General features: G+C 41.4%; 1 protein-coding gene across 3 annotated transcripts; it reads left to right on the top strand.

The window, feature by feature from the left end:
* Positions 1-1,226: 1,226 nt before the first annotated feature.
* LOC110329138 (zinc finger protein 58-like) lies at positions 1,227-11,546 on the top strand. 3 transcript variants are annotated; one of them, XM_029543874.1, is made up of 6 exons: positions 1,227-1,270; positions 2,645-2,751; positions 2,874-2,995; positions 4,052-4,178; positions 4,657-4,752; positions 9,833-11,546. In XM_029543874.1, exons 4-6 carry the CDS (start codon positions 4,055-4,057, stop codon positions 11,029-11,031), a joined length of 1,419 nt encoding a protein of 472 aa, XP_029399734.1. In that variant the 5' UTR covers positions 1,227-1,270; positions 2,645-2,751; positions 2,874-2,995; positions 4,052-4,054; the 3' UTR covers positions 11,032-11,546. The 3 variants fall into 3 exon arrangements, with proteins under 3 accessions (XP_029399734.1, XP_029399735.1, XP_029399733.1); XM_029543875.1 differs by lacking the exon at positions 2,874-2,995; XM_029543873.1 differs by lacking the exons at positions 2,645-2,751; positions 2,874-2,995 and having other exon boundaries at positions 1,231-1,270.
* The last annotated feature ends 278 nt before the right edge of the window (positions 11,547-11,824 follow it).

The raw sequence follows: 11,824 nt of genomic DNA, 5'->3' as shown, positions 1-11,824 counted from the left end.
CTTAGAGTCTACTTTGGGTCTGTGTTCCACAGTGGAGTTGACTCCACTGCAGCTGACATTTTACCTTCCTTTAGTTCACAGGATCTAAGGAATGGCCAAGGCTTTGACTCCATGTGATCTCCTGGCTGTTTTGTGAGCAGCCCCATCCATGTACACTGATTTCTGAGGGCTCTGGAAGGATATGCTAGTTGCAGGCTGCTCTCCTATTGCTGTGAGGGTGGATACCACTTTTAAAATGTCTGTGCTCTGTACACTCTTGTTTGTACAGTAAAACTCAAAGCCTTGTGCATTTATGTCTCAACTGCATACAACAAGTTGGAGAAATAACTGGATGTGTAATCTGCTTTTATTGCAACAGGTCAACAGTGGTAGTCTCTGTTGGACATAGGAGGCCTGTTAGCTGGCCTTAATCAATGCCTCCTTGGGCTGCTTGTTGATCTCCTTTTCAATGTCTGAGAGTCCCAGGCATTAACCGGGACAAGAGATTTAGAGGAACCTTAGATACACACGTGCTTGGGTGTGGCCTGGGGATGTCAAATTTTAGCTTCAGAGTCAACCTCCTCGGCTTGCTCAAACAGCATGTGTTCATGTATGTGTAATATTAGCAATGCCCTGGAGGAATTGTTTCTATATATTCGAAAAGTAGGAACACAAACAAGAGTATACAAGTTTGTTGGGGCAGAAAACCAAGCCAGCTTTGTATCCCAAGTCCAGTTGTCAAAGCCACTGAGGAGCTAGGAGCATAGCCAGGCACTCCAAGGTTGTTTTCAAACATCATTTTAAAAAGTTACTTTTCCTTCCCACGTTGCTTAGTATATTGCTTTGTTATTTTAGCGAACAACGAAGTCAATGTTTTTTATTTTGTTTTGTTTTGTTTTTTCAGGAAGTAGTAATATTAAAATTACAACTAGAAATGACTTGTAAGCCAAATGTTTCTGTCAAAGGCTCGACTCATATCCATACATCTCCGATGTGGTTCTGGGGTCGGAAACCAATCGCATTACCCATAGCTTTTCTGTAGTTAAGGCTTCCTCCTTGCACCTTCCACTGTGTTATCATCGACAAAACTCTCCAAACAGTAGAAGTCACCTAACCTGGGTTCCGGGATTTCTTTCGCACCGACTTCTGGGAGATGTAGTCCGCACCACTGTGACCACTGGGAGTCTTCCAGGAAATCCCCTTCTGACTTCAGGTCTGTACACGTGCGTCTTCCTCAAAGTTGGGCGGAAATCGTATGCCGCTATATATTCCTGTTGTCTGTGACAAGAAGGTTGGTCCAGGGAGCAGCGTAGCCTGGGGCTGTGTGGGGTCTGTGTCAAGGAGATTGGATCAGGAAGCAGTGTAGACTGGGGTTCTGTGCCGGGAGCAGGGCTCTGTCTTGGAGGGAGCGGTTCTGGGCTGGGTGGGAGGGCGGAAGCAGCTACTGGGACTTGCTGGGCTGAACTGGCTGGGACCGCTGAGGCTGCAGGTTTGGAGTGAGGGGACTGGCCGTTTGGGATTGCGTCCTGAGTGAAGGCTTCCTTAGGACACGCGAGCAGCCCGAGTCTGCCTTGGTTCTCTGGTATACTGGAGCAGCTTGGTAGTGGGGGAATAGGTAATTGAGCAAGGGTCAGGCTTGCAAACTAATGGTGATCAGCTGACTACCTGCTCCTGAGATAGTGCTCACAGACCTGCATTGCATGTCCCTGGCTGCCTCACCTGGATGCTGTCAGATTCCTCTGTCTGTAGAGTAAAAGGGATTTCTGGTCCCCGTGTACTCTGTAGCTTATTAGCAATGGCCTTGAGATCTGTGTTCATTTGTTTTCTGTCAGTAAAGAATTAAGAGAGGAAAAATCCGAAGTACGACAGGTGTCCTGTTGGGGAATCCTGGGACACAGCCAATAGTTTTCTCTGAATCCACAGAAAAACTTGAACTAGTGTTGAAGAAACACATGCAGTGGACACAGAGACAGGAATGTCTATAAGGCAGCGTGGGATATAGTGGAGCTCACACCATGTTTACCTTGAGGACCGTGTTTTCTAAAAATTTTCACAGGACCTCCATCCCTAATTTACAGTTGAGAATTTTTTTAAAAAAGAGAGAATGTCCTCTTGGCCCACAATGATTCCGGTCAACATGACATTATTGGGGCTTGAACTTGTTGAGGAAGTTTATGAATATTGTGTATATTTCTGCCATTGTTCCTGTTACCTTGAAGTTTTGCTTCCCATGGTAATGTGAGGTATAAAAAGGCAGCGAAAAATAAACTCGAGGCTGCTGGCTGCTGTGGTATTGACAAGCAGTCCTCCCGAGTCTATTTCTTGGCTCTGCATGTTTTTCTCTGCCTTTCCTATCTTTAATCCTCACCCCGCACTCAGAGACTCATTGACTCTCGGCACAACCTAGGAGTTACTGCTTTGTGATCTGTGTTTTACGTATTTTAAGCACTGTGTAGTATAAACAGGCTGGTAGGGAATGGGGAGTCTGTATTGTTTGGAACCTGATCAGGAATCCAGCCCCCTCTTTGCCTCTCACGTTGACTTCCCACCAATGTCCTGCTAATCTTTAGATCTCCCAGATTCTCTGAAAATCTATCTCTGATTGTCACTGACAGGAGATGCAAGTGTTCTTAAGACATCTGCTCTGTCCTTTCTGTTGCTCTAGGCTTCCTCTAGGATGGGCTTCCATCTGAGTGGAATATAACCATCCATCTCCCAGTTACGGGAAGAATATGAAGTAATTGTTAATGGGTGGAAGTGTTCCTGCCTCAGGTCAGACATTATTTGCATTTCTTCCCCATAGAAAGGGAATTTTGCAAGTCTCTGGTTCCCCTGCAATGTTTGCTGTTAATTGTATTGGCTAAAATCCCTACTAAACGGTCTCCTGTTTACAGGTCCCCGGACCTCCACCCCTAGAGTGTCACAGGGGATTGTACTCAAGACAGCAGCCCATGCAGAATGGAGGAAGCCAGTGCTGGCCAACACGGGGAGTGACCCTTGCAGTTAGTTCTCCATTGTGAGAGTGCTCTGTTTCTCTCACAGAGAGTTGTTTTCATCCTTGCTCTGCTCTGGGCTCTTGACATTCTCTACATTGCTGGTTTTCCCTTGGACTTGGTGATCCTATGGTTGCAAAGGGTGTAATCCATTTTTTTCTCACTCACTTGTAGAGACAGGATCTCTCTCTACTAGCTGTACAGAAGGCTTGAAGACCTTTGCATTTCTTTCCCTTGAGAAACTCCTATTTAACAACAAAGTGCTTCATTCTGCGGTGTTTTGGAGATGTCTGGGCCTCTTCATCGCTGCTGAACTCTGCTCATTAGACACAAGACTATTTGCTGTGTAGTCATTCTTTAAAGAGGATATATTTTAGTTGTCCTATAAAGTCTTGTGACAATAGCTATTCCCTCCTCCCAAGGGTGGAAACACCTTGCACTTTAGACACAAGTCTCAGGGGATTGCAGCTGGATCTGACATGAAGATCTGAAGAGGGACAAGTTGTCCATAGGGATTGAAGGTGCTTTGCCAGGTTCCAAGGGAGAGAAGCAAAACATAGCTCTGCATACCTCTTAGACCAGTGGGCCACAGCAGTGTCCTGTATGTCATTACATCCCTAAGGATGCCACAGTGTCGCTCAATATCTTGACAGTTGCAGAAGCTGTTCAATGGGACTTAAAACCTTATCCATTGAAGTTACATCATGCTTAGAAGCTACCACAGGTGACTTGTTAGGATTCAGTCTTAGAGGGGAACATACTAGTGACATTTTACTAAAGCATAAGCACTAACTGCATTCTGATTACTTTTCCTTAGACCTACACATAAGTGTGTAGCTCTTACTGTTCAAAACGCTTCTGGCTGCATCAGAGAGAGCATTATTACAGAAAACTGAAACTTACCAAAGCACAGAGGACTATGTATGATCTTGTGATCCGACCCAAGGAAATATTTCTGGAGCAGGAACCGTTTGAGTATGAGGACCAGAGGTCCATGTCAAAACCAGAGGTTTGCGCTGAGTTTATTAGTCGTTCTAATTAATTACAGGTGTGATATTATTCATTGATCTTAATTTCAGGAAATGTTGTCCTTCTGGGATGTGGCCATTGATTTCTCTCCAGAAGAGTGGGACTGTCTGGAGCCTGCTCAGTGGGATCTGTACAGGGATGTGATGTTGGAGAATTACAGCCACCTCGTGTTCCTGGGTGAGCATTGTATCTATAGAGCATTCCTATCTCACTATCTAACATGTAGCTTCCCTGCTTTGTACAGTATCTCATGGAATTATTTCAACAACGAGTTTCATATCCATCATTTGAAGAAAAATTAGGGAGGTTGCTGTACGGCTAAGAAACATTTCATTGTTTTTCCTTGCAGTGTTTGGAATGTCTGTGTTGGAAGCATGCGTCCTTTGCTCTTGTGGGACTGTTAGAAATGCACCCACATCAGGCGTGGACTACACTTGTTAATGAAATTGTTTCTCAATTCAGTTTTAATTTTTTCTCTCTAAAGAAACTTGGAATCTGGATATTGTACATGTACTTTACTGTCCGTGTCAGAAACCCTTTAAGGAATTAATTGTCTGCAGTTATTTATTATATCATCTCTTTTCTTATAAACACTGTACTGAAAGGGACAGTAGAAGAACACTTAAACAATCTTAACCTCTTTTCCTCCAAACAGGTCTTGCTGTCTCTAAGCCATTTCTGGTGACATTTCTGGAGCAAAGACAAGGGCCTTGGGATGTGAAGAGACAAGCAGCAGCCACTGTGCATCCAGGTGTGTAGGCATGTGGGGATCAGGGGAAAGAGTTCAAGTCCAAAGATCCAACAAACAGCCAGGCTTTCCCATGTGCCTTGAAGTATGTACCATGAAAATCATTCTTTTGGTCTCTCCTTCTCATCTCTCAGGCATTTATGGTGGTTTAAGTCTCTTAGGATTNATATTTCTCAAACAGTGTCCCCTGTCCAGGTATTTACAGGGACTTCCAAGGTTTTTGTTTTTGCTTAGTCTATTGTAACGTAACACTCAGGGACATGCAACTGAGTATTGGTTAGACTCGGAGTCATTTATTTGCTGGTGTTAAGGCAGACTTGTGCCAGAAAGCTCTCTGTACTGAAGTTCTTGGTTAATAAAATCAATGACACATTCCCATGACACAGAGGCAGGCAGAAGCAGGCGCTCAACAGTTTCAGTTCTGTTGATTAGGACAAATTGGGCTGGGGAGCAGTTGGATAAAGTCAGACTCACAGGAGTCACTTTGGACAGTTCATTTCTCACTGATCTTAGGTAGCATCTGTCGTATGTTGTCTCACAGTCTGCTGAGGACTGCTTACAGACTCAGACATTGACCTCTCAGCGCAGGGATTAACTGTGTTAGGAGGAGGAGAAATCAAAGTGAGGGATAGGGCATGGCCATTTGAACTTGCATGTAGTTCCCATACCATTTGGGTGGCAGGTGTTGGTACAAGGTTCCCCTGTACACTGTATCCTCAGTTTTCATAGAAAGAGACATTGAGTGCTGGGTAATTGAAGTGAGTGCTTCCATTTGAGACATCTAGACTGTGGTGCTGAGTCTAAGACCCTCCTCAGCATGAGAGGATCCATCCCCCAGGCTTGTGAGGCAGGAGGAGTGATTCATCTTCCCTCAGATCAAGGAGTTCCTAGGCTGGCTTACAGGTCAGAGGGAGATAGGAGCAGCAGATGCTGGCAAGTCCTGTTCCCCATGCTTCCTTATCCTGTGATCAGGCTAGCATGCATGTCCTCTGATAGGCCTGTGTCCCATTGGACAGCGTGCTACTAGTAATCATGTTCATCTAGCCTGGATGCGCCCTGTCATGCAAGCTCAGCGGAGTGTTAGCCTTCTTCACTCACGTGTTCAGTTTAGTTAACCAGTTTATAAACCACACTGGATTTGGAATATTGTGCCATACTAGTAAACATAAGGTGACTTTACATTTGTTTGAGCTCCCTGTTTTAGGTTAAACTTTGACATGTACAGTGGACTGTATAATGGAACATTGGCATTGGTCACTTAGTCCAGTATTGTCTCTATGAATGAATTACATTTGAATTCAGCATGAATCCAAACACAATTTAGGCTCAGTGACTATCACTCATTAAGTGGCTCATCATTACCAATCATGGCTCGATTATATTTGCTGTGACACTTCACAGTGAATTAGTGACTCTCATCAGATTACAGTTTTAAGAAATGAAAGTAATTATCTCCATTAAAAATTTCAGCCTCAAAAAATTACAATTGTTGGCACTGGAGACATGGCTCACCAGTTAAGGTCACTGGCTTCTCTTTCAGAGGAAGAGTTTAGTTGCCGGCACCCACATGGCAGCTCACAATTGTTTGTAACTCCAGCTCCAGGGGATCTGACACCATCACACAGATATATATGTAGACGTGCATACAGGCAAAACACCAATACATGTGAAATAAAAATTAAATTAATAAAAAAATACAGTTTCAGAACTGAAAAACTCTTATCGCTAAGTAAACTTCAACATAAACACACCCTGGAGGAACTGGGAACTTTACCTTCCTGGTCTCTTTATGGTGAGAGATCTCTATACACAGTCTAGATCAGTCCTCCAGATAGTCTCTGTTCCTTGTTTTATTTCATCAGGAAATAATACAGAAAAGAAAAGAGTATGTCTGGCCTTTTCAATAATAAAAAGGTATACAAGTAATTATCATTTCTTGGTATGACACCATTTTCCACATACTTAAAGTTTAAGAAAGTGAGAGGCAGGTGGATAAAAAAAAAGTTTAAGAAAGTTAGCGAAGACATAGTGACTAGATAGACATCTTTAAGTAAGAAGTGTTCTCTAACATGAATAGAATTTTATAACAGGAACATAAATTAATTTTGACCTCTAAGTGTATTTTCTTTAAATCTCTTTTCTCATGATGCCTGTGTTACATAGTCAGACGTAATGGGATCTAGACTCATGATTTTGTGTTTTTGTCCCCCTCTTTTTTTTATATAATGAGTATTATCTTAAATAATTTTAATCTTTTTATTAGAGGTATAGTTTCAAACATGAATTCTTTGAGTCTTCTTAAAGTAATTACACTGACCTACACAGAGAAAAGTTATGTGCTAGCAAGAGGTTTAGAGATGTCAGTAGACTTGGAAGAGAGGCATGTTTTGTGAACAAAGATGGGAAGGAGAGTATAGCAGTTCAGTATGTAACTGACTGAAGAATCAATTGACCGACCTTGTCTATAACGTCCATTTTTGAAGGAATGCTAACATTGAACAAGCGCAGCTGTGATTGTATTTAGCAGGCACAGCTAGACTTATGAAGATGGTAATTGTTCAGCTTAGTAGATACTGTGCAACATCGGCTGAATCAAAGAAGGTTCCAAGCAAACTACACAGCGAGGGTAATCTGATGAATGAATAAAAATATGACCTGTGCACATACTGGGAATCTATGGTGCCTTGACAGTTTCCAGGGAAACATCATAGAAAATCCAAGATGGTCTTTATCATTTAGATAGCATGTAGACTTACCATGATCACTAAGTTGATGATTATAGCATCTGTCAGAATTTAGTTATGATTTTGGAGTTATGATTAAGACACTTTAGCATCTTTTTAAATCTATGTTAAGGGTGTGCATTCCATTAGTTGTTCTTATTTTACACAGCTTTCTACCATGACATCATAATAGCAGCCTTTTCTGGAAACAGTTCACCTCTTAGCTGTTCTCAAATGCATGCTATCTTTTCCCAGACTGTCCTGATGTTGTCCTTCTACCTGTGACAGAGTCAGGGAGCCAGTCTGACCCTAGACAGACACTGTGGGAGAAACTTGAGTCAGTTATACTTGAGCCTGGACTCGGTGGGGCTCATCCTATCTCTGAAACCAGGTTTTCAATGAGCTAAAAACCAGACAGAAAATACCTTCTTGGAGGAGCAGAAGGACTAGGTTGCATTTTGGTGTCGGAAATGACATCAGTCATTCCAGTACCCTCTGGCCCTCATTTAATTGGTTTTAAAAGCTGACCCACACACAGTTGCATGATACCAGAGGCAGGCCAGTTTCCTGAAATTTCAAAAGTTTTCATTCTATCTCTTCAGACAATTCAAATAGCAGATCTTCCAAAGCTCCAGGTTTGGAGAACTCACGACAACATTTTCTCAGCAGTATTGTTTAGCTTGGGTGAGCTGTTGGATAAAAATCAGGCCAAATGGAGTCACACTGGGCAGTAACAGTCTTTGCACTGATTACACACAACTGAAAGTTTGTGTACTTTACTGCCGACCCAGGTATGAAATCATTGTGAGAAACTAACAGCACACTTCAGTATGTCTCACATCACTTAAGTTCATGCTAGTGAAACTTATCTCAAGAGCTCTTCATGAAGGATGAAAAGTTTCTAAAATGTTTTCCTATCACATACTCAATAGTATGGATTTAACATGCATGCCTGCTGTGGATACATAATTCGAAGATTAAACTATGCCGCTCGGACTGTGTGTTTAATACCTCCTCAATAATTTTCAGAATTTTGTGGATCCCAGATTTTTTTCCTTTGTCCTTTGGTCTTGTGTATCTTTGTTTCTAAGTGGGGGTTGCCTATCATCACATGGTATGCTCACCCTATATACTAAAGTGTATTTTTAAAATACATTGATAGAACACTTAAGGAGAGTATAAGATAAAAATACGTATAATCTTTGCTTCTGTGAAATTTCCCTTCATGGATGACCAGGGCTCTTCCATTTTCATGCCCTGTTCATTGTTTCTCTACACTCAGTGCTCATGGTTATTTAATCTTATAAATTAATTAGTTTTAGAAATAGGTAATTTTCTTGCCGGGACGGGTGGCCCCAGCGGCCATTAATCCCAGCACTTGAAAGGTGGTAACAGGTAGATCTCAGAGTTCAAGGTCAGCCTCATATACCTACTAATTTCCAGGACAGCGAGGTCTACTAAGAAACCCTGTCTCAAAAAAATCCAAGGCCACCCCAACAATATAAGTAATAGATAATTGAGATATCTATTCATTGACATATATGTTACTCCAGCAAAATTTCTGTTACTCATAGGTGAACTTGATATTTATTATTCTGCCTTGATATGTCTCAAGTATATATTTTCCATTCATCAGTATAAAACATAAAATACTTTCCCAAATCCTTAGGCTATATGATTTAGTCTTGATGTGGACAGTGTACTTTTTATGCAACATATCTTTTGTACTTTCCAAAATAAATCTTTTTACTTAGGATAAAAGTGTGTTCATCCAATCTCACACAATCACAATTAACTTTTTCTTTTTTTAGGCTTGGCTACTTTATAATTTCACAGATGTGTGGTCTAATAATATCTCTATTGCTTGAGAGGCTTATTTCTGGTAGTAAAATGACCTTACAACTTATTTAGGCATTTACCTTTGAATAAAATGCCATTATTTCTATGTTCTGTTTGATTATACTCTTGCTCCAGTAAAAATACACATTCTGTCCACGTACTCTATTTGTGAATTTTGCTCAGTGCCACAGGCATTGAAATATACTGCAGATTTTTTTTATAGATTTATTTATTTATTAGATTTATTTATTTATTATATGTAAGTACACTGTATCTGTCTTCAGACACTCCAGAAGAGGGTGTCAGATCTTGTTACGGATGGTTATGAGCCACCATGTGGTTGCTGGGATTTGAACTCCGGACCTTCAGAAGAGCAGTCGAGTGCTCTTACCCACTGAGCCATCTCACCAGCCCCATATACTGCAGATTTTTATTTTCATGGTTTAATATATATGAGTTAATGTCTACATTTTTAAATATAAGCCTTAACTTTTGTTCGTATCTCATCTTTGGCTCAACAGGAATAATACCCAATGATCCTAACAATTACAGCAAGCGCACTAATTGTAAATCACTCCTTATTACACAAAGAAGAATTCATATAGGGGAGAAACCCTACAAGTGTGGAAAATGTGGTAAGGCCCTTAGTTCTCATAAAACACTTTCTATACACCAGAGACTTCACACTGGAGACAAACCCTACAAGTGTGAACAGTGTCATAAGGCCTTCAGTACTCGCTCCTCACTTTTTATACACAAGAAAAATCATACTGATGAAAAAATCTACAAGTGTGAAGAATGTGGCAGATCATTTTACTATCTTTCAATGCTGAAGCAGCATCAGAGAATTCATTCTGGAGAGAAACCCTACAAGTGTGAAGAATGTGGGAAATCCTTTAGCTTTCCCTCATTCCTTAAGCAACATCAAAGACTTTATTGTAGAAAAAGTGCCTACAAGTATGAAGAATGTGTCAAAGGATTTTCCCCTCCTCTACACCTTCAGGAACATGGGCAAATCCGTACTAAAGAGAAACCCTACAAGTGTGGAGAATGTCATAAAGCCTTTCGTTATCACTCAGCCCTTAGGATTCACAAGACAGTTCATACTGGAGAGAAACCTTACAAGTGTGAAGAATGTGGCAAATGTTTTTCCTCATCTTCCTGCCTTAAAAAACATCAAATACTTCACTCTGAGGACAACCCCTACAAGTGTGGAGAATGTTATAAAACCTTTCGTTGTCAATCAGCCCTAAGGATACACAAGACAGTTCATACTGGAGAGAGACCTTACAAGTGTGAAGAGTGTGGCAAATGCTATTCCTCACCTTCCTGCCTTAAACTACATCAAACAGTTCACTCTAAATACAACCCCTACAAGTGTGGAGAGTGTGGCAAATGTCTTTCCTCATCTTCCTGCCTCAAACGACATCAAACAATTCACTCTGAAGACAAACCCTACAAGTGTGATGACTGCAGCAGATGTTTCTGCTCATCTTCATCTCTTAGACGGCATCAAAAATTCCATTCTCAAGGCAATCCCTATAAGTGTGAAGAATGTGACAAAAGGTTTTCATGTTCTGCAAGTCTTCAGGAGCACCAAACAATTCATACTGGAGAGAAACCATACACATGTGAAAATTGTGACAAAGCCTATCGTTATCGCTCATCCCTTCGGAAACACAAGACAGTTCATACCAGAGAGAAATCTGCAAAAGTGTGAAAAGGGTCCTAGGTGCTTTTCCTCATCCTCATGCCTTTTACAACATCAAGCTATTCACTCTGAAGACAATCCATACAAGTGTGTGGAATATGGCAAAGCCTTTGCTAATGTTTATAGCCTGACTCGACACATGACAGTTCATGCTGGGGAGAAATCCTACAAAGGTCTTATGTCACAGGCTTTTGCTTGTCCATTTACATCAGGGCAGCAGGACGGCTGTGATTGGTCAGGGAAAAGGAAGCCAGAGCTAAGAGTTGCAGAGACAGGGCATCTCAGGGGAGAAGGAGAAAGGCCAACATAGAGGCGAACATGAACCAGCTTGGCTTTAGCTAGCCACACATAGTTATGATATAAGGTTAGAATAATTGGGATAAAGCTTTTATCATCATCAACTGGTTCTGAAATTACTGTATTGTCATCTTATAAATTGAGAATTTATTAATACATACATCTGATTGGTTAATTATGAACTTCAAGAGTCTTGTTCCTACCGGGTCAATGGATGTTGTTATGGCTGACCACAGAGTGGACAGTCATGTGGTGGTAGGGCAGGGGCTAGCCAGAGAGTTGCCAGTGGCAGGACCGTGGGAAGCCTGTTTGTCCACCCCTTGATGGAGAGTTGGCAGGGAGAGAGCAACTGGAACACGGAGAGTTGGCGGTTTCTTTTTTAATATTTCCCTCAGCAGTCTTTAAAAATTTATACTTCTTCAGCCTTTAAAAGACATCAACTAATTCATACTGAATAAAACTCTGTGTGGAGGGTGGTAAAAAGAACCATTCTTAATCCTTCAAA

This window comes from Mus pahari, chromosome 11 (assembly GCF_900095145.1).
Source record: "Mus pahari chromosome 11, PAHARI_EIJ_v1.1, whole genome shotgun sequence".
NCBI classification, from domain to species: domain Eukaryota; kingdom Metazoa; phylum Chordata; class Mammalia; order Rodentia; family Muridae; genus Mus; species Mus pahari.
Note: the sequence above shows the minus strand (reverse complement) of the source record. Positions and strands in the feature narration are given on the sequence as shown.